A 22307-nucleotide genomic window follows, 5' to 3' on the forward strand; every position below is an offset into this window, starting at 1 on the left:
TTGTCACTCCGGTCCAATCGGGTCTGTTGTAGACCGGGTCTGGGTTGGGTCTTGGTTTAGTTGTCATCGGGTCCATTCGGGTTCTGGGTCTGATTGTCCTTGGGTCTGTTCGGGTCCGGGTCAAACCTTTTGACCAAAGACCTCTAGTGTCAACCAATTGATGCTTATGTCAATACATTGCATTCAATGGGAAAATATGAGTGTCACAAGCTTGATTGTTATGTCAATACATCACAGACAATGGGAAAAGATACATGTCAACCAATTGATGCTTATGTCAATACATTGCATTCAATGGGAAGAGATGAGTGTAACAAACTTGATTGTTATGTCAATACATCACAGACAATGGGAAAATATACATGTCAACCAATTGATGCTTATGTCAATACATTTACAGTCAATGGGAAAATATTTGTCAACCTATTGATGCTTATTACAATACATTCCAGCCAATGGGAAAGGATGAAGAGGAGTATGTGGAGACCTGCTTGTCGAACATCTCATTACAAAATCATGGGCAGGCTTTCCCGGGGACTTGCTTCCATTCAGCCACAAGAGCATTAGTGAAGTCAGGTACTAACGTTGGGCAATTAGGCCTGGCTTGCAGTTGGCGATACAAATCAGGGTTGAAGTCTGGGCTCTGAGCAGACCGGTCAAGTTCTCCCACAATGTCTCAACAAACCATTTCTGTATGGACCTCACTTTGTGCACGGGGTCATTGTCATGCTGAAACAGGAAAGGGCCTTCCCCAAACCGTTTCCACTAAGTTGGAAACACAGAATCCTCTAGAATGTCATTGTATGCTGTAGCACTAAGAACTAAGGAGCCTAGCCCGATCCATGAAAAACAGCCCCAGACCATTATTCCTCCTCCACCAAACTACAGTTTGCACAATGCATTCGGGCAGGTCGTGTTCACCTGGCATCCGCAAAGCCCAGATTCGTCTGTCAGACTGCCAGATGGTGAAGCGTGATTCATCACTCCAGAGAACGCGTTTCCACTGCTCTAGAGCCCAACGGTGGCGAGCTTTACACGACTCCAGCCGACGCTTGGCATTGCGCATAGTGATCTTAGGCTTGTGTGTGGCTGCTCGGCCAGGGAAGCCCATTTCATGAAGCTCCCGACGAACAGTTCTTGTGCTGACGTTGCTGCTCTGTGAGACTGTGTGGCCTACCACTTCGGGGCTGAGCCGTTGTTGCTCCTAGATGTTTCCACTTCACAATAACAGCACTTATAGTTGACCGGGGCGGCTCTATCAGGGGAAAATTTTTTAATGAACTGACTTGTTGGAAAGGTGGGCTCCTACTGTATGATGGTGCTACGTATGGAGATTGCATGGCTGTGTGCTCGATTTTATACACCTGTCAGCAACGGGTGTGGCTGAAACAGCCGAATCCACTAATTTGAAGAGGTGTCCACATACTTTTGTATATACAGTGCCTTTGGGAGGTATTCAGACCACTTCCCATTTTCCACATTTTGTTACGATACAGCCTTATTATAAAATTGATTAAGTTACTTTGTACACAATACCCAATAATAACAAAGCAAAAATAGGTTTTATAAATGTTTGCAAATTTATATATATTTAAAAAAAAACATACCTTTATATACAGACCATATCACCTCCACCTTACCTGACACCCTAGACCCACTCCAATTTGCTTACCGCCCAAATAGGTCCACAGACGATGCAATCTCAACCACACTGCACACTGCACTAACCCATCTGGACAAGAGGAATACCTATGTGAGAATGCTGTTCATCGACTACAGCTCGGCATTTAACACCATAGTACCCTCCAAGCTCGTCATCAAGCTCGAGACCCTGGGTCTCGACCCCGCCCTGTGCAACTGGGTACTGGACTTCCTGACGGGCCGCCCCCAGGTGGTGAGGGTAGGCAACAACATCTCCACCCCGCTGATCCTCAACACTGGGGCCCCACAAGGGTGCGTTCTGAGCCCTCTCCTGTACTCCCTGTTCACCCACGACTGCGTGGCCACGCACGCCTCCAACTCAATCATCAAGTTTGCGGACGACACAACAGTGGTAGGCTTGATTACCAACAACGACAAGACGGCCTACAGGGAGGAGGTGAGGGCCCTCGGAGTGTGGTGTCAGGAAAATAACCTCTCACTCAACGTCAACAAAACTAAGGAGATGATTGTGGACTTCAGGAAACAGCAGAGGGAACACCCCCCTATCCACATCGATGGAACAGTAGTGGAGAGGGTAGCAAGTTTTAAGTTCCTCGGCATACACATCACAGACAAACTGAAATGGTCCACCCACACAGACAGCATCGTGAAGAAGGCGCAGCAGCGTCTCTTCAACCTCAGGAGGCTGAAGAAATTCGGCTTGTCACCAAAAGCACTCACAAACTTCTACAGGTGCACAATCGAGAGCATCCTGGCGGGCTGTATCACCGCCTGGTACGGCAACCGCCCACAACCGTAAGGCTCTCCAGAGGGTAGTGAGGTCTGCACAACGCATCACCAGGGGCAAACTACCTGCCCTCCAGGACACCTACACCACCCGATGTTACAGGAAGGCCATAAAGATCATCAAGGACAACCACCCGAGCCACTGCCTGTTCACCCCGCTATCATCCAGAAGGCGAGGTCAGTACAGGTGCATCAAAGCTGGGTCCGAGAGACTGAAAAACAGCTTCTATCTCAAGGCCATCAGACTGTTAAACAGCCACCACTAACATTGAGTGGCTGCTGCCAACACACTGACTCAACTCCAGCCACTTTAATAATGGGAATTGATGGGAAATGATGTAAAATATATCACTAGCCACTTTAAACAATGCTACCTAATATAATGTTTACATACACTACATTATTAATCTCATATGTATACGTATATACTGTACTCTATATCATCTACTGCATCTTTATGTAATACATGTATCACTAGCCACTTTGTTTACATACTCATCTCATATGTATATACTGTACTCGATATCATCTACTGTATCTTGCCTATGCCGCTCTGTACCATCACTCATTCATATATCTTTATGTACATATTCTTTATCCCCCTACACTTGTGTGTATAAGGCAGTAGTTTTGGAATTGTTAGTTAGATTACTTGTTGGTTATTACTGCATTGTCGGAACTAGAAGCACAAGCATTTCGCTACACTCGCATTAACATCTGCTAACCATGTGTATGTGACAAATACAATTTGATTTGATTTGATTTAGACATACCTCATTTATGTATTCAGACCCTTTGCTATGAGACTCAAAATTGAGCTCAGGTGCATCCTGTTTCATCCTTGAGAGGTTTCTACAGCTTGATTGGAGTCCAGCTGTTGTAAATTCAATTGATTGGACATGATTTGGAAAGGCACACACCAAGCCATGAGGTCAAAGGAATTGTCCATAAAGCTCAGAGACAAGATTGTGTCGAGACACAGATCTGGTGAAGGGTACCAAAACATTTATGCAGCATTGAAGGTTCCCAATTACACAGTGGCCTCCATCATTCTTAAATGGAAGAAGTTTGGAACTACCAAGACCTGGCCACCCAGACAAACTGAGCAACCGTGGGAGAAGGGCCTTGGTCATGGAGGTGACTATGAACTCTTTTGCCTAAATACCAGGCGTCACTTCTGGAGGAAACCTGGCACCATCCCTACTGTGAAGAATGGTATGGGGATGTTTTTCAGCAGCAGGGAATGGGAGACTAATCAGGATTCAGGGAAAGATGAACGGAAGTACAGAGAAAACTGTCCTTTTACAGGACAATGACTGTAGAATACAGCCAAGACAACGCAGGCATGGCTTCGGGACAAGTCTCAGTGTCCTTGAGTGGCCCAGCCGGAGCCTGGACTTGAACCTGAACGAACATCTCTGGAGAGACCTGAAAATAGCTGTCCAGTGACGCTCCCCATCCAACTTGACAGTGCTTGAGAGGATCTGCAGAGAAGAATGGGAGAAACTCCCCAAATACAGGTGTGCCAAGCTTGTAGCGTCATACCCTAGAAGACTTGAGGCCGTAATCGCTGCCAAAGGTGCTTCAAAAAAGTACTGAGTAAAGGGTTTGTATACTTATGTAAATGTTATTTCAGTTTTTTATACATTTACAAAAAAAAAAAAAAAACTGTTTGTTTTGTCTTTATGGAGTAGTGTGTTAATTGGTGGGGGAAAAAAACAATTTAATCAATTTTAGAATAAGGCTGTAACGTAACAAAATGTGGAAAAAGGTCAAGAGGTCTGCAAACTTTCTGAATTTACTGTATAGGGTACATGACAGGATGGCGTTTTGAGGCTGATAATGGGATGAAAGAACAGAGGCGTGCACTCCCTCAGATATACAGTGGCAACCTCAATGTATTTTGAGAACCTCCATTTTCACAACCTCAGCCCTTCTACATCGCTTTGTCTCCCTTTTCTCTCTGATACGATATACTGTTATGAAAAGTTCTGTATTATTTCATTAGGCATGGGGGATGAGTGTTTCAATTACCAGAAACCACAGTTGACAATTCAGGAAGAATCCATTATTTAGGAAATATAGAACATCCTTGTAGGCTTAAATTGAGGGCTATAAAACCATGATGTACAGTTGGGGATCTTCACTGCAGGCAGTCCCCCATTAATTTCCCCCTTTTCTGTACCTCCAAATATGAGTCCCCCGCAGGCCTGTCTGCCAAACATTTCCCTAAGTAATACCTCACCACTATCTCACTATTGACATTCCTCTGAGGATTCTCCAGTTGCTTTTGAATGTTACAGGAGCAGCAGGAAACCCACATTTACAGGCACAAGTCTTAAAATTCTCCAAACCATGGAGACCTATGGCCTCGGGGAGGATAAGTACAAAAGTGCAACTTTAACTGCCCTTCCCTTGTGCCGATTCCCAATTTAGACATTTTTCCAGTCACTAATCTTTAAACTGCTTCACAGAAATTCAAAATATGGCTACAGATTATCAGATACAAATGTCTGACTTGCAAGACTAAGAATTCAACTTCTCTACGCTCTTTCCTATGCATGTACTGTTGATTTTGTTACGGCAGTTGCCTTGTGTATACATTTGTGACAGTTCTTAAAAAACTAATTTATGAGAGGCATTTGCCCACATAAACTAGGATTGTGAACTACGAGTGCAGATACAGGACTCAGACTCCAAACATAAAATGGCCATGGTAGGCTTTAGGCTACAGACGTGCAAAATGCCTATGCTGACATCTTGTGACTTCAAGGTGCACTGTAACATATAGTAATAACATTATGATAAACTGTTGGCATTATATTATCATACAGTAATGTATCTATAGTGGAACAAGCCATACCAAGACAACTGACACAATCAAGAAAACGCCAATCGAGAGTGACAGACCATTTAATGATCTGTAAGTATGTTAAACAACCATTTTACAGTTTAAAATGTCCTCATAGAGGAACAGCAAAATACACAAGTTATGAAATAAGATTTGATCAAAAGACAGTCTAAGATTTTTTTGTTGTATTTAGTTGTCATTTGTGTATCAAAATTAAGTGCCTTCAACATTACCATGAGAGTATTCAGCCTGCAGTAATTTAAATATTTACAGCACAAAAACTGAGAATCATGGTTTACTTTCTGCATCGGTTCACAACTAGCTGCGTCTCTTTCAGACTGCCTTGTTTTGTCACACAAATCAAAATATGAGGACCCTGAACGGAGACAGTAATACGGGAAAGTACACAAGAGCACAGATTGGGAACATGAGTATTTACAGCATTGGCTCAGGGAGACACTAGTTCAGAGAAAGGAAAGAGAGATGGACAGTTTACACATCCATTCCTGGCATTGTTTAAAGTTTAAGTCACATTTGTTGCCTCATGGATTGGTTTCCCCTTTACTTCTTCAAGTTAAGCATGCTACAGCTGTCATTTAGTAATTTGCTTTTTGACTTTGGGAACACATATTGGTATCCAGGAGTATTTTCAGGGGAACAGTAGGGGGCAGTGGAGGACACAAGGAGAGAGAAGGACTATGTTTACTAGTTTGCTAAACTGTATCCACAATTCAACATCAAATAAAACTGTTAATGGTACTGAATGGAAATGAGGACATGATTTCACAATGGAGTAGCAGTAGGCTGTAACAGGTTGGGCTGATGAAGAAAATATAATCAAAACCAGAGGCTATTACAGTAGATCTGAGTGACGAATACAAATTCAAGTATGAAAATAGGTTCAGATTATTTAGATACATTGTGGTGATTTTTCCTTTGAAAAATACATTTTGGCACATAATCGATTCTAAAAACAAGGGTTCATAAATGTCACTGAACTGAGTTTTGTTGGGATCCTTGTCAGTTGCCACCCCCCTCCCTAAAATTTTAAAAGTGATAATCTGTCATGTAATCCACTTGGTCTCCCTAAATCTTTTTAATCTTTAAACATTAGACTTGAAAAGGAGGCAAATAAAAATTCTATATTCTTTAAATATATATTTAGTCCTGTGTTGAGGCATGTACAACTCAAAGTTCCCATATAGCTTCCTGGGGAACATTGAGGAAAGCTGACTGGAAATGAAGTAGAAGGAAATTAAATTGGCAGATGATAGAAGAATAAAAGCAGTACAAAAGATTGGTCACTGGAGCATGTCTATTATATGTGTCCTTTTTTTCTCAATCTGTAAAAATATCATGTTTTTGATTTACTTATTGATTTTGTTTTCTCAATATAGAAAACAATTCCGACCAGTCATTACACAAAAAATAAAAATAATCAAACATGATTTAGATAAGAGTAAAAACATCCCTTAGCCATCCTTCTAATTTAGTTCCCTTGTCCCCTTCAATACTTAGAAAATCAAGACGCAATCCAGTTAACCTTCAACAATGGCAAAAGCGAAATGGATGATCATAGAATTGATCATCAAAACTCCTAATCCACCCTTCCGTATGCTCTCAGTAAAGGCAGAGATTTGTGGAATCAGAGGTGGTAGGATGATTTAAGGACTCGGTGAAGAGAAAAACATATTTTTAAAACAAAAAATGGTTAAACCCATCCAAACTGAGGCATTTCCAGTTTTCTAAACTGGATGAAAGTCCTAAAAGGCTGGTGTTGGCTTGGTTCTGGTGGGTTCAAGAAAATATAGTTTTTTTATGGAGAGGTATTACACGGAGGCAATGACAATCATGAGGTGAGGGGAGATGCTGGAGATACTGTTGAGAAGGTCGGGGGCAAGCCGGCACAGGTGGCTCTCTGAGAACTCACACGGTGGGAAAATCTGCACCACATATGCCGGCTGGGGAAGAAATAGACAAAACACATGGTTTGAAGTCAGTTCAGAAGCATACTCCCATCTCCAACTAATGTTTACTTAAATACAGAAAGGAACAGGTCGGTTTGAAAATGGATGCTTACATGGCATAACAGTCAATGCACAACATACCTGATTAGAGCCGGGGTTGGGGACGTTGATGATCCCAGCTGCCTGTTTTTTCTGTAGGTAGGTGATGAAGCCTCCTTTCAAGAGAAGGGTCTGGCTGTGAACGTCCTCCTGATCTCGTCCACATGGCAGAGCTAGCAAGAGGCAGTAGTCATTCTCCACCTGTAAACAACAACCCAATCAAATCAGTTGAGCTTTTCTACTGAAATATTAAGCATGTTTACAGAACTAGCTGCCTGAAAAGAAAACATCCCCAATGAGTGTCCTAAGAATCGTGATAAAAATGCATTGTTTTAATGGCGAACAGCTAGCATCTCACCATCATCCTGCGAGCCACGCCCTCCAGCTGGGACGCTTCCAGTCTCATCCTCTGTGCAATGCGGAGTGGGGCACCTCCCTCCAGGGGTGGCAGTGAGTGGTGAGCCAGCACATTGTTGCCAGAGACAAAGTGGAGCTGCACGGCAACTGAGTCACTCTTCAGTGCCAGCAGGCCTTGCCACACTATGGGGTATGTCTGCACAAACAAAAGAAGAGCAAAGACAGGTCAGCTAAATAGGTTATATCTTAAGAAAAAGCAATATTACGTAAACTGATTATTATTCTAATCTTACAAATGACGACTGAATGTCTTCAGTATTGCCCCTCTAGTAATTGTTCTAATTCCCATGATCAGCCTCATTACCGTTAAAAGCTGCACCATATCGACGGACCGGTATCCTGAGTGCCCCAGTTTACCCTCAGGGCGCAACTCAGAGGAACTTGAGAGGGGTGCTGCTGGAGGGCTCGACATGAAGACTGGTGGGCCCTTCTGCAGAACTAGCTCTTGCTTGTGGGAGAGAGCCATGGGAGATGTATAAGAGGGTGAAATGGTGTCCCTCTGTATCCGGGGCATGTGAGATAGGTCCATGGAGGTTGTGTGATGGAGGTGGGAGTTGTCAGATTTGGTTTCACATCCTCCACCAAGTGACCCAGCAGATAGTGACTGAGACAGCATTCCCCTGTGGCTGAGATCAGCATTCTGAGGAAACAAATAAAAAACTAGATGTTTAGAAACATAAGTAACAAATAGGACTACAGTGCTGCATGCATAGAAGTAATCATGTAGGAGAGAAACAATGTAATAGTAAAAGTCCATCCTAACTGAAAACACTTTGGCAAAAACACTGAACAGATTAAAGCTTATAAACTAATGAACTAAATGTAAGCATGAATGCATTGTTCTCTGACCTGGGAAGGTGTGATGCCGCGGGAAGCCAGGTTAAATCCCATCGAAGAGTGACTGGAAAACTGGGAGTGGAAGCCCCGCATATCTCTGTACACTGGGAAGGAGCCAGCGCCGCCTGGATGAATCAGCTGAACCCCTTGAGGATGATGATGAGGAGATACCATAACAGGGACGGATGAATGGACCCCCATGATCCTGCTGCTCTCGGTATGAGGTGGGTGAGACATATTTGCTTCCAATGGTTTGGGAGTCTCCTTTCCCATCTGTGTCATGCCTTTTCCAACCAAGGGACTATTGGAAGCAGCAGAGATGTTGGTAATTGAGGTTGCTCCTGCCTCAGGAGTTCGTGACTGACGTCCCTCTGCGATGGTGTGCTCTCCTAGCTGATGGTGCATCAGGATGCGCATGTCCCGTATGTCTCTGATGTCTCGGGAGGCCATGCTGTACTGGTCCAGACGTAGACCTGCGTGATGCAGCCCTCTCCGTTTCTCTGCCTGCATCATCATCACATCTGACTGGAGCTGGGGTGTAGAGGATCTGCACAGCCCCTGGTGGTAGTGCCTTATGTCCTCCTCGACGCTGCAGTCTGAGGCTCCCCGAGTGGGGCCCACGTGGGACTGCACCACCATGTCTCTGATCACGGCTGGCATGTTGGAGCGCTGAGGGGGCCCAGTGTGGGAAGATGGTAGGAAATCCGCCCTTCTTCCGTAATTCATTCCAGAAAGGTGTGGGGTGTTGATCCTGATCTCGCCGTGAGAGAGGCGACCCATAGACACTGACTGGGTGACGCTATGCGACACTGGGGTCATGATAACAGACTGCTCTGGGTGGGGGTGGTGCATACTGGAGATGTACAGAGACATCTCAGGCATACCAGGATGCAAAACCATAGAGCTGCCATGGGGGGACATTGAGTTGCTGGGAGGGCAAACTTTGGCAAAAGGTGAGTGGCCTGTTGTTCTAGGGGAATAGGGCTCTTGCTTGAGGTGTGGGACTGACTGATCAGTTGGGGTACTGGGACTAGGACTCATACGGTTTCCAGTCAAAGATGGGTGATGTGGATTCATGATTGGACTGAGGTTGGATGTCTGGTGTGCCTTTGCCATATCCGCCAGCATTGGTATAGATTCTACTCCAAGCCCTTTCTTGTAAATCAATACTTGAGGACTTGTGGCCGGTTGTTGAATCATCTTTGGTTGAATCATCATTACTGTGCTACCCTGAAGTCCAGTGTGATATGACGACTCTGACTTGTCAGAACCAGGACTCTCCTGCTTAATAGTGGAGATGACAGGCTGAAAATTGTATGACTGGCCAGTTAAGAGTACCCCAGGGTGTCCGTACCCTGTGGGTGTCAGGGGTCCCTTGGGGGTGGAAGGCTGGGATGGGGTAAGCGGTTCTTGCTTAATCTGAGATTTAGAGACAGACTGCTGGAACTCTATGTCAACTGCACTGGCTGGTGGGATCTGGCTAATTTTGGCGCTGATCCGTTGAGGTCCCTCTGTTTTTTGCCCTGAGTAACTTAGTACTACCACACCCTGTGATGTATTCACCCTGAGGCCAGGACTGGAGTCTGTGTTGTAGGGTGTGCTCTCAACTACAGACCATCCTCTGCTGTTCAAATCCTCTGCCGCATCCACTCCATGGTAACGATTGTTCTCGTTCATACTTGATCCGAATTTCTGTTTGGGTAAAGATAGGCCAGCATTACGGTTACTTAGGGAGATTCGAGGTGCTTCCTCAGTATCATAGGGCATTGGAATCCGGCTGATGACAGAGGTAGTAGGCGAAGAAATTACTGAATGGACTATCTTCTCTCCAAAGTTCTGCTGGGTCTCTGTGAGCGGGGAAGGTTTTTGAAAAGTGGGATGTGGTATCAAAGGCGAGGTTCTGTCTTTAAGATGCTTGTTCCAAGCGGTCATTGTGTCAGACGAGTTCTCATTCTCTGACATGCGAATGTCTGTCAGCATTGTCGTTAAGACTGTAGTTGGGATGGCATTGCTGTTTGATGCTGATACATATTTCGGCTCCATGAGGATCTTTCTTAGAGTGCTGGAGCTAGGGTCAATATCCGATGCCTTAGTATCAGGAGGCATGGGTGGATTTGCTGACTGGTTCCCAAGTGCAGTTACTGCTTGTGCAGAGGGAGTGACTACATTAACTTGAATTGCAGGAGTAGTATGAATTTTACCTTCTTCAGATCTGGGAAGCCAGTCTGGTGAAACAGGCATTGTGCCGGGGCAGGGTGGAGGGACATTCAATTGGGTTGGATATGGTTTGAGCGCAAGGGATGAAGAAAGAGCAGGGGCTTCAGCTGATAGTTGTAACGTTTTGAAATGAGGAGGACTCTTGGTGCTAGCGTGAAAGGCAGATTCTTCAGGTACGGGTTGTTCCACAGCAGGTTGTTCTGCCTCCTTAGGGGTGTCCACGGTCATGGTGCATGTGACATCCACTGTTGCTGTAGCAGTAGCTGCCTTAGAGTTGATTATTTCCATGTCTTCAGGAATGGACTCTGTTGGCTTGATAGGGGAGGTTTCAGCTTCTGGTACATCTTCAGCAGTCTCTCCCTTCCTGTTGATACAAGCCTTTCGTCCCCTGGACCTCTTTGGAGTCTTAGCTCTGACTGCTTTCCCTGTTTTCTTGGGTGCTTCTGGTGAAGGGGAATCATCTTGGGCAGAGGCCCCAGAAACAGATGATTCAGAGGCTTTATCATCTGGCATCAAGGGCTTGACACTGGGAATCAGAACTCCCATCTCTGGGTCTGGGTCAATAACGTGTTTTTCTGGTTCCAAAACATAATCGGCAGAGGGGGAGACCAGGGGCTCTGGGGTAGGAACAAGTGCAGTGTAAGTGGGAGGAGCTGTGAACCCATCTGTATCAGTAGGTATGTCTTCAGCAGTAATGGAATCAATGGCAGCAGCCAGTTCGGTTTCACTGGCAGGATTAGCAGACTTCTCCCCCTCCGTTTCTACAGTGACAGGGGGCAGTAGGGTACGTGGCTCTGCAGGTGGTTCCTTATAGGGTTGAATAGGTTTCTCAACTGTAAGTTTGGCAATATTCTCCACTGCCCGTTCCAGTTCCATCTGACGTGCCAAAAGAGCGGCTGCTGGGTCCACCGGTGGTTCAGGGTCTAATAGAACTTCCTTTTCCTCTGGGCTGAGTTCTGCTGCTTCTTTCAGATACTGAGTCCTTGTTTCTTCTTTATCTGGTGTTCCTGGTTTGGCCTTTTTAACAGTGGTCTCAAAAGATTCAGACTCATCCTCCCCAGAGCAAAGCAACCCTTTCACATCATCTACGCTTACACGAATCTCAAAGTTTCTCAAGCAATGCGATTTATCCTCTGTCACCAATTTGGCATTTTGTGTCAACCTTGGTGCTTTTACTTTCCCACTCTTTTCAGATTTTTGTCTTTTCTCTACATTGGTAGATTCTATCCTCTCAATGTCCCCTTCAGATAACCTTTTTGCAATTTGATCAGTTAGATCTTTGTCTTTTTGTGTTGGCAAGCATTGCTTTGCTTCCTCTACTAATGTCCCTGCTTCTTCAGACTCATCTTTTATTTTGGGCTCAGGCTCTTCAGTATTATCACCCGACTTCTCTCCTGTTGATGGTGCACTCTCAGATTGTTTGTCTACTCTACTTGCTCTCCTGCCAACAGAGGTTCCAGTAGGTGAAGACACTTGAGCGGTCTGCACTTTCTGCATACGGGGTGAATGCCACCCCTCAGACATTCTTAAACCCTCTCCAGTGTTCAAAGGCTCTTTGATATCAATGTCTTCCTCGGTTGCTTTCTGTGAGTCTCCTTTCACTGGTGACACATCTTCCCCTCGCCTGCGTGACTTGGATGGGCGACCTCGCCTTGTGTTAGTAGATGTGTTCAATGTGTCCTGCTGCAGCTGCTGCACTGGTTCTTTGTCAACACCACGTTTACGTGTGGCGCGGGAATACTCCACCACCTCTTTACCTGGTGGCTGGGCCTCCCCTTCAGATGGTGTGGCATAAACAGACCGAACATTTCGGCGTCTAGTCCTTCCGAGGAATAGGCTTGATTCATTCTCAGGGTCAAGGACATGAACTGGTGACTTGGTTATAGGCTCTGATGATATTTCTCCTCGTGGAGATGAAGACCTTTTCATTTTCTCTCTGTCAATTCGCTCACTCTTTCGAGTAATTGGTTTCTCAGAGACAACTGTTTCGGGGGGCTTCAGGATTTGTGTTTCGGACACATTTGGCTTAGCCCTTTTACTCTTGGGTTGTTTGCGAATTGGCTTTGCTGGTTTCATTTCAGCCTCTGAAACTGGCATGTGAACCTCATGGGAAGCTTCAGATTTCTGAGGTTTATCAAAGTCCTTAGAATCTGGTTTCCGTGGTTGGACCTCCATCTTTACCATGTTCATATTCTCTTCAATCTTGGGGGAAGCAGAGCAAGGGAATTTGGCAGCCTCTGCATCAAAACAACTTAATGAGGCACCAGGAGTGGGTTCACATAGTTCCTCTCTAGGTTCAACTTTAACCTCAGCCTCTGAAAGGACAGACCGTAGGGGTGTGATTACAATCGAGGATGGTGGTTGGATCTCTACTAGTGGAGGAGATTGGGGTGGGGACAAATCACGACTATGTTCCACTTTTTCCTCTTTAATCGGTGAGACAGTTTGTTCAGATGAGGAAGTTAAAACAGCCTCTTTCTCCTGCTGTGGTAATATCGCTCTGGGTGAAGGAAGAAACAATGAAATTGGTAGGATGAGAGAAGAGCCGACTGATTTAATATCAGCCTTCTGCATGAACTCTGAAACTTTGGAAGACCCTTCTTGTTGTTCATTCTGAACTTCTCCTTCACTCTTATCAACGTTTTCAATTTCTGGTGGAAAGTGGTCCCTTGAGGTCTCCTTCCGTTGTTGAAGCTCTAGAAAGCGGCTATGAAAAAGCACTATGGGCTCTTGAAGGTCCACTCCTCCTGGCTCAGGTTGTCCTTCTACAGAATCCTGTTTGGAAAGATGTCTACCAAATCCCGACTTAGGATCTGGATCTTTGCGCTCAAGATGTTGCAATCGCCGTGAATCTTGCTCAAAGATTGAACTATGAAGAAAACGAGAGGCAAACAGCTCCTGCCGTTGCTGATCCTCTGCTTTGGGGTCCTCCTTTTTGTCATCCAGTTTACCTTCAGAGTCAGTATGAATCTTCTTCTTCTTCATGTACCAAGACGGGATAGGTCGTGGTGCAGACTCTGCCTTTTCTTTGTCTGATCTACTGTGAAGACTTGCAAAGCAAGAGTCTCTGTCAAGAAAGGACCAATTATCCTCCCTTGAGGAAGACAATGACTTGGCTCGCTCAAGAAGTGCTTTTGTGTCTGGAGTTATAGTCTTGTCTAATGCAAAAGAATAAAACTTATTCTTCTCCAGGGAGCCTGAGAAATTCAGGTCTGTCAACCTTTCTTCACGTTCTCTGAGGATAGAGGACAGTGAAGTGTTGGGCTTAGTGGAGTGATTTTTGTTCTCCCCATCATGATCTGAATCTGACTGTACTTCTCCAGGCTCTAGTTCACGCACAAGACGTTTGCGAATGCTTTCACGTTTCACAATGCTACTGGGGAAGGTCATGTCCATTCTGAGGAAGTCAGATTTGATTCCGCTCTCCCATCGTTGAAGTAGCTCCTCATCACACCCAAGCAATGTTGTCTTAGACTTAGGAAATTCTGTGTTCGGGGAACTGAGACTATTGGGTGTCACGTCCAAGCTGTATTTCAATGAATCTACATGCGAGTAGACTTTGTCCTCTTTTTTAGGAGAGTCTTTCGTCTCTTTATTGGTAACTGATTGTGATAACTGGGAAGCATACACTTCATTTGAGGGAAAGTGACCAGAGCCAGAAAAGGCTGTGACACTCCGGCAAAGGTCTTCATTTAATTCCTGGGAAGACCTGTAGTGTCGTTCTCTCTTAGCACTTAGCAAGTCAAAGTTATAACTATCAGATTTCTTACGTTTGTTAGATGGAGAATCATGTGTGACATCTTGACGTGATTTTCCTACCTCATGCAACAGACTGCAACGTTCAAAGTCCTCTGTGTTGCTGCCTTGTGGGCTTTCAGTTTTATCTGATTTGTCAGGCTCTTCTAGCTTCTGCCAAAGCCATTGGCTCTGTTCCATTTGTTTTTGGCAGCTCTGAGAGTGGTCAATGTCAGACGCAAGTCGTTCCTCAGTCTCCCCTCTGCTTTTGTATAGTCCTACACCCTGCCCACCATTGTCTTCTTGCGGCTGTACCTTGAATGCGTCCTGGTCAAGACTCCCATCATCAGAGATTTTCATGAGACTTGAACTCCTCTGGATTTTTGATCCCCAAAACTCAATTTTCAGACAGGGTGGGTCTAATGGATTGGTTTCATCTTCTGTTGGCTCTCCAAGTCGTGACTGAAGTTCCAAACTGAGTCCAAGGCCCATTCCCATGGAGACAATATCAGACTCTTGTTTATCTTTAGGACTGAAAACAGTAACAAGTCTCTCAGATTTAGCCTTGCAATGCTCTTTCTTATGAACCCCTATTTGCAATAGGCTCTTGTCACCCTCATTCTCCTCCTCAGCTGGCTTCCTGAGTCCCAATCTACCACACTCTTCTTCTTCCTGACTGGCCCTCTTCAGTCGATCGGTCTTCAGCATGGATTCTTCAAAACGCCTCTTTCGTGCAGCTAGACGGTCAACATCTACAGAGTTAGAACCATCAAACCCAGGGCCAGCTTTCATATGTATTTTGGCTTTCATTTTAATATCATTTTCTACAACTTCAACCAGTCTTGCCATGTTTTTGTCTTTGGGCACCTTTCTATGCTTGATTATATCTCCTTTTTGAGGCTTTATGTGAAAGGGAGGACTGTTCTGGTCACTTGAGGGTGATTCAAGCCGAATACTGTCATTCCCACGTGTTTGTTTTTCTAGGACAGCATGACCAAGCGATTTTCCTTCCTTCTCCTTCACACGCGTTAGCTGCACCACACAAGGTGGTAGGTCTAGCTGTCCTTTGCCTGAGCCTTCTTTTTCCTTAGGAGGAAACTTGCTGACTTTGGTTCGAAGGCCTGGACTACCTTCTCTTTCAAGTTCAGGGTCCGTCTCAGGCGATGGAATACTGGGAGATAGCAACTTAAATTTCCTCAGCTTCTCGCCTTTCTCCTTTTCACCCTTCTCCTTGCGCCCGGCCCGCCTTTCCTTTTCACCGCCGATACCACGTTCAACTTCAAAGGATCTCTCCTTCTCTGGCTTATCACTCTTATTATACCGGTCAGGGTGTTCCTTGTCAGGCTTTTCAAATCTTGGAGGTGAGAGTGAACTGCAGCTGCCACTTTGCTCTGAGGATCTACAGCAAATGCGGCGATCAGAGTCACTTGGTAGACGCTCAGAGAGAGAGGGGGACACTGTAGGACTGACAGGGCGATTAGGGTGAGAAGGGCACTGGCTGTGTTCAATTGTCCTCCGCCCATGTTCACGTTCACGGTCTGTTTCAAAGCGCTCCCTCTCACGCTCCCTCTGCAAGTAACTGTATTTGCGGATGTCCTGCTCATAGGGGTCTCTGTGATCTCTGTATTCACGCGGGTCATCAAAGTAACGTGGGTCATAGAAATCTCCCTGGTATGGGTCCCATTCAGTGTAGGACTCGCGGCTCCTGGCAGGTAACTTGCGACGGGGGTCTTCTATTAAGGCTCCTCCAGGTGTTCGCACATTGTTGTCAAAGAATGGCCGTTCAATTGCAAACTCATATTGAGGCCTGCGTTCATCACTGAAAAACACAAATATATACACAGGAACCAAAATCATTATTTATATATAATTTATATCATTATTTTTCAATGGGGATCTGTGACAAAATTATACAAACCTTCCTTCAGATAGGATTTCATAGAAGTCGCGAATGTCCTGCCCAGATGCCTGCATTGAGCGATAGAAAGCCATCTGACTTTCCTGATTGGCAAAGTCCACCTGCAAACACATGGAAATTGAAAAGGCGAACAAAAATTATTGTTTGGACTATGGTCTTCAATCATCTGGCCTATTCCCCCCAACGACAGGCATTCTAGCTCAAAATATTTTTTTTCTGCTGACCTTAACTTTGTTGCCACCAATCTTCCAACCCTTGGTCTCTTTGACAGCGGCCTGTGCATATTCAATGTTTTTATACAGGATAAGGGCCATTCCTTTGGGTCTGTCAAATACAACCTGTGGTGGGAGGGGAGAGAAGTATGACATACATTTGGTAAAACTATATGATCCTTTAGATAACATGTGGAATGAAATGAAATGTGTCATGAGAAAATGGCTTAAACAGGAATAAGCAGCAGGCTTACCTTGACAACATGTCCATAACGACAGAAATGACGAGTGAGATACTGCTCTGTGATGTTGGAGGCTAAACCATCCAACCAAACACAAGTTGTGGGCATGCTTTTTCCAAATCCCAGCTGTAAAAATAGGGATAAATAACATATCAACAATATTATCCTGTTGGCAATACTCCTGTCACTACTATCAACAACTAAAATCTCAGTTGTACATTCAGAATAAGTGTTTTGTGTAAAATGCTGTCCTCACCTTTAGCCTATTGTTGCAGAGGTACTCTCCATCCATCTTCGTTATGGCCTTACAAACACTGCCAATGTCACAGTACTGTAGAAAGGCATACTGAGGGGCACCATTAACTTTCTTGATGTCAATATCCTATGTGAATGGAAAGGAAGGCAACACTACATTTAGAGAGGCAGTGTTGAATTAGGCAATTCCTCCTCACAAAATCTCCTCTGCTACATGCAGAATGTATTTTACATACCACTATCTCCCCAAAACGCTGAAAGATATTGAGAAGGTCATGGTAGCTGGTGGTCTTTTCCAGGTTGCCAATAAACAGAGTTCGTGTGGCTTTGGGGTGAAATTCGTCTATCCTCTCATCCAGAGGCCGGTACTCATTCTCGCTTTCAGTCTCTAAAAAGAGAAATTCATGTTTTCATAAACCTGTATAAATCATGTTTAAAAAGGTAGAGCACAGAGATTTTCCTGGTCAGGTTAAGTGGTTAGGAAAAACTCAAGCCACTTTATATACCAGTTGTGGACGCACCAGGGCCATTCCAGATGATGACCTCAATTTGCATGCCAAAAAACAGCTTCCCCTTCGATGCGCCAAGGGCCTTCTCCTGGTCCTCTTGCTGGCGAAAGAACACAAGTCCATAGCGCTCCTCTAAAGCTCCATGGATTTGCACAGAAGTCACCTTCCCATACTTCTTGAACTCATGGAACAGGCCATCCTTCAGACTTGTATCTGAAAGAGGGAAAAAAGACCATATAAAAGCTTGACTAAATACTTTCAGGTGCATACAGTGCACTCGGAAAGTATTCAGACCCCTTCACTTTTTCCACATTTTGTTACGTTACAGCCTTATTCTAAAATGGATTCAATCTACACACAATAGCTCATAATGAGAAAGTGAAAACAGGTTTTTAGAAATTTCTGCAAATGTTTAAAGAATATATATAACAACAACAAAAAGTATTTACATACAGTTGAAGTCGGATGTTTACATACACCTTAGCCAATTACATTTAAACTCCGTTTTTTTTTACAATTCCTGACATTTAATCCTAGTAAAAATTTTCTGTCTTAGGTCAGTCAGGATCACCACTTAAATTTAAGAATGTGAAATGTCAGAATAATAGTAGAGAGAAGATTTATTTCAGCTTTTATTAATTTCATCACATTCCCAGTGGGTCAGAAGTTTACACGCACTCAATTAGTATTTGGTAGTATTGCCTTTAAATTGATCAACTTGGGTCAAACATTTTGGGTAGCCTTCCACAAGCTTCCCACAATAAGTTGGGTGAATTTTGGTCCATTTCTCCTGACAGAGCTTGTGTAAGTAACTGAGTCAGGTTTGTAGGCCTCCTTGCTCGCACACGATTTTTCAGTTCTGCCCAAAAATGCTCTATAGGATTGCGGTCAGGGATTTGTGATGGTCACTCCAATACCTTGACTTTGTTGTCTTTAAGCCCTTTAGCCACAACTTTGGAAGTTTGCTTGGGGTCATTGTCCATTTGGAAGACCCATTTGTAACCAAGCTTTAACTTCCTGACTGATGTCTTGAGATGTTGCTTCAATATATCCACATCATTTTCCTCTTCACGATGCCATCTATTTTGTGAAGTGCACCAGTCCCTCCTGCAGCAATGCACACCCACAACATGATGCTGCCACCCCTGTGCTTCATGGTTGGGATGGTGTTCTTCAGCTTGCAAGCCTCCCCCTTTTTCCTCCAAACATAATGAAGGTCATTATGGCCAAACAGTTCTATTTTTGTTTCATCAGACCAGATGGCATTTCTTCAAAAAGTATGATCTTTGTCCCCATGTGCAAACCGTAGTCTGGCTTTTTTTATGGAGGTTTTGGAGCAGTGGCTTCTTCCTTGCTGAGCGGCCTTTCAGGTTATGTCGATATAGGACTCGTTTTACTGTGGATATAGATACTTTTGTAACTGTTTCCTCCAGCATCTTCGCAAGGTCCTTTGCTGTTGTTCTGGGATTGATTTGCACTTTTCGCACCAAAGTAAGTTAATTTCTAGGAGACAGAACGCGTCTCCTTCCTGAGCGGTATGACGGCTGCGTGGTCCCATAGTGTTTATACTTGCATACTATTGTTTGTACAGATGAACGTGGTACCTTCAGGCATTTGGAAATTGCTCCCAAAAATGAACCAGACTTGTGGAGGTCTACAATTTATTTTCTGAGGTCTTGGCTGATTTCTTTTGATTTTCCCATGATGTCAAGCAAAGAGGCACTGAGTTTGAAGGTAGGCCATGAAATACATCCATAGGTACACCTCCATTTGACTCAAATGATGTCAATTAGCCTATAAGAAGCTTCTAAAGCCATGACATTTTCTGGAATTTTCCAAGCTGTTTAAAACCTCTTAGGGAGGCTGCGAATTTTCGCAGCTTTTTGTTAAAAATCGCGCAACATTTCAGCACCCTGCTATTCATGCCAGGAATATAGTATATGCATATGATTAGTATGTGTGGATAGAAAACACTCAGACGTTTCTAAAACTGGTTAAATCACGGCGTTTCATCGAAAAGTGCAGGAAAATCTGATCACTGAAAATGGGAAAATATATCCATGCGCCACTTCAACCAATTGTTAAAAGTGACCCACATTAAATGGGGCTGAGGTTGCAATACCTACAGCTTCCACACAATGTCAACAGTCTTGTCATTTGTCTCGGATTTGTTTCTTGGTCAAACCGAAACAAGGGAGCCGATTTCTTCCGGTCTCCGACAGGATGTTTTGGTTGAGAAATATCCGTACATGATTTCAAGACGTGGAGCTAAAGAATATACATCGCCCCGTGATCATTTTGATAGATTATTAACGTTTACTAATACCTAAAGTTGCATTACAAAAGTATTTCGAAGTGTTTTGTGAAAGTTTATCGTCAACTTTTTAAATTTTTAATGACGTTGCAGTATTTTGGGGGTACATGCTATCAGATAATAGCTTTTCATGCTTTCGCCGAAAAGCATTTTACAAATCTGACTTGGTGGATAGATTCACAACGAGTGTAGCTTTAATTCACTACCTTGAATGTGTATTTTAATGAAAGTTTAATGAAAGTTTGAGTTTTATCAAAAACTATAGGTGGCGCTCTGAAATTCCGCTGAGTGATGTTCCTGCATGGGAACTGTGTTCTGCGTCATCCTTAAGAAGTTAAAGGCACAGTCAACTTAGTGTATGTACATTTCTGGCCCACTGGAATTGTGAAACAGTGAAATAATCTGTCTGTAAAGAATTGTTGGAAAAATGACTTGCGTCATGTCATGCACAAAGTAGATGTCCTAACCGACTTGCCAAAACTATAGTTTGTTATCAAGAAATGTGTGGAGTGGTTGAAAACGAGTATTAATGACTCCAACCTAAATGTATGTAAACTTCCGACTTCAACTGTAAGTATTCAGATCCATCTATATAAGGTCCCACAGTTGACAGTGCATGTCAGAGCAAAAACCAAGCCATGAGGTCAAAGCAATTGTCCTTAGAGCCCCCGAGACAGGATTGTGTCAAGGCACAGATCTGGGGAAGGGTACCAAAAAAATTCTGCAGCATTGAAGGTCCCCAAGAACACAATGGCCTCCATCATTCTTAAAGGGAGGAAGTTTGGAACCACCAAGACTCTTCCTAGAGCTGGTCGCCCGGCCAAACTGAGCAATCGGGAGAGATGTGCTTAGGTCAGGGAGGTGACCAAGAACCCAATAGTCACTCTGACAGAGCTCTATAGTTCTTCTTTGGAGATGGGAGAACCTTCCAGAAGGACAACCATCTCTGCAGCACTCCACCAATCAGGCCTTAATTGTAGAGTGGCCAGACGAAAGCCACTCCTCAGTAAAAGGCACATGACAGCCCATTTGGAGTTTGCCAAAAGGCACATAAAGACTCTCAGACCATGAGAAACAAGATTCTCTGGTCTGATGAAACCAAGATTGAACTCTTTGGCCTGAATGCCAAGCGTCATATCTGGAGGAAACCTGGCACCATCCCTAGGGTGAAGCATGGTGGTGGCAGCATCATGCTGTGGGGATGTTTTTAGCAGCAGGGAGTGGGAGACTAGTTAGGATCGAGGGAAAGATGAACAGAGCAAAGTACGGAGAGATCCTTGATTAAAATCTGCTCCAGAGCGCTCAGGATCGCAGACTGGAGCAAAGGTTCACCATCGAACAGTACAATGACCATAAGCACACAGCCAAGACAATGAAGGAGTGGCTTCTCTGAATGTCCTTGAGTGGCCCAGCCAGAGCCTGGACTTGAACCTGATCCAACATCTCTGGAGAGACCTGAAAATAGCTGGGCAGTGACACTCCACATCCAACCTGACAGAGCTTGAGAGGATCTACAGAGAAACTCCCCAAATACAGGTGTGCCAAGCTTGTAGCATCATACCCAAGAAGACTCAAGGTTGTAATCGCTGCCAAAGGTGCTTCATCAAAGTACTGAGTAAAGGGTCTGAATACTTATGTAAATGTAATATATATATTTTTAAAATACATTTGCAAAATGTCTCAACTGTTTTTTCTTCGTCATTATGACGATGTAGATTGATGAGGGAAAAAACTATTAATCCATTTTAGAATAAGGCTGTAACGTAACAACAAATGTGGAAAATGTCAAAGGGTCTGAATATTTTACAAATACACTGTAGATAGTGACTAATTCATATCTGCAGTACAAAGAGCCTCAACAACAATGTCATTAACTCAACAAACGTAATTATTGCCAAAACCTAACAGTATATTGACCCTGTAGTCTAGACTAGACAATGTATGGTATATACACAGCAGAAAAGGGGTCAAATCCTCACCTGTAGAACGCACAGGAAGATTCTGAACCTTGACACCAAAACTTTTTCGAGGCTCATCCTTGTCAACGGCAGATAAAGCCAGAGCTGAAGGTGTAGGGACGGCAGCAGACTGAACTGAACGTGCTGGGGACTCATCACTCGAACTACTGCTGGAATCACTGCTGCCAGAGAGGAACAGAGGCTTAATGGAAAATAGCATACTGTGAATGTCACAGAACCTCACATAGACATAAGAAGAGGAGCAAATCTCTGTAAAGAACTCTAATTCAGAAATGGTGTACTTTTGTCTGAACAATTACAAAAGATT

The 22307-nt window shown here is 44.1% G+C and overlaps 1 protein-coding gene across 5 annotated transcripts in view; it reads right to left on the reverse strand.

Moving 5' to 3' along the window:
* Positions 1-5343: 5343 nt before the first annotated feature.
* LOC118360953 (msx2-interacting protein-like) overlaps positions 5344-22307 on the reverse strand; it is a 40171-nt gene continuing 23207 nt past the window's right edge. For 2 of the 5 annotated variants that reach the window (XM_035740560.2, XM_035740565.2), the window contains exons 4-15: positions 22001-22161; positions 17705-17920; positions 17435-17586; positions 17200-17325; positions 16956-17069; positions 16714-16827; positions 16490-16590; positions 8632-16390; positions 8087-8422; positions 7724-7918; positions 7408-7566; positions 5344-7260 (exon numbers count right to left, since the gene is read on the reverse strand). In XM_035740560.2, the coding sequence (XP_035596453.1) occupies positions 7129-7260; positions 7408-7566; positions 7724-7918; positions 8087-8422; positions 8632-16390; positions 16490-16590; positions 16714-16827; positions 16956-17069; positions 17200-17325; positions 17435-17586; positions 17705-17920; positions 22001-22161 (9565 nt within the window). In that variant the 3' untranslated portion in view covers positions 5344-7128. The remainder of the gene's footprint in view (positions 7261-7407; positions 7567-7723; positions 7919-8086; positions 8423-8631; positions 16391-16489; positions 16591-16713; positions 16828-16955; positions 17070-17199; positions 17326-17434; positions 17587-17704; positions 17921-22000; positions 22162-22307) is intronic. The other 3 variants (XM_035740562.2, XM_035740564.2, XM_035740563.2) reach the window with 3 other exon arrangements.

This window comes from Oncorhynchus keta, chromosome 28, assembly GCF_023373465.1.
Source record: "Oncorhynchus keta strain PuntledgeMale-10-30-2019 chromosome 28, Oket_V2, whole genome shotgun sequence".
Lineage (NCBI taxonomy): Eukaryota > Metazoa > Chordata > Actinopteri > Salmoniformes > Salmonidae > Oncorhynchus > Oncorhynchus keta.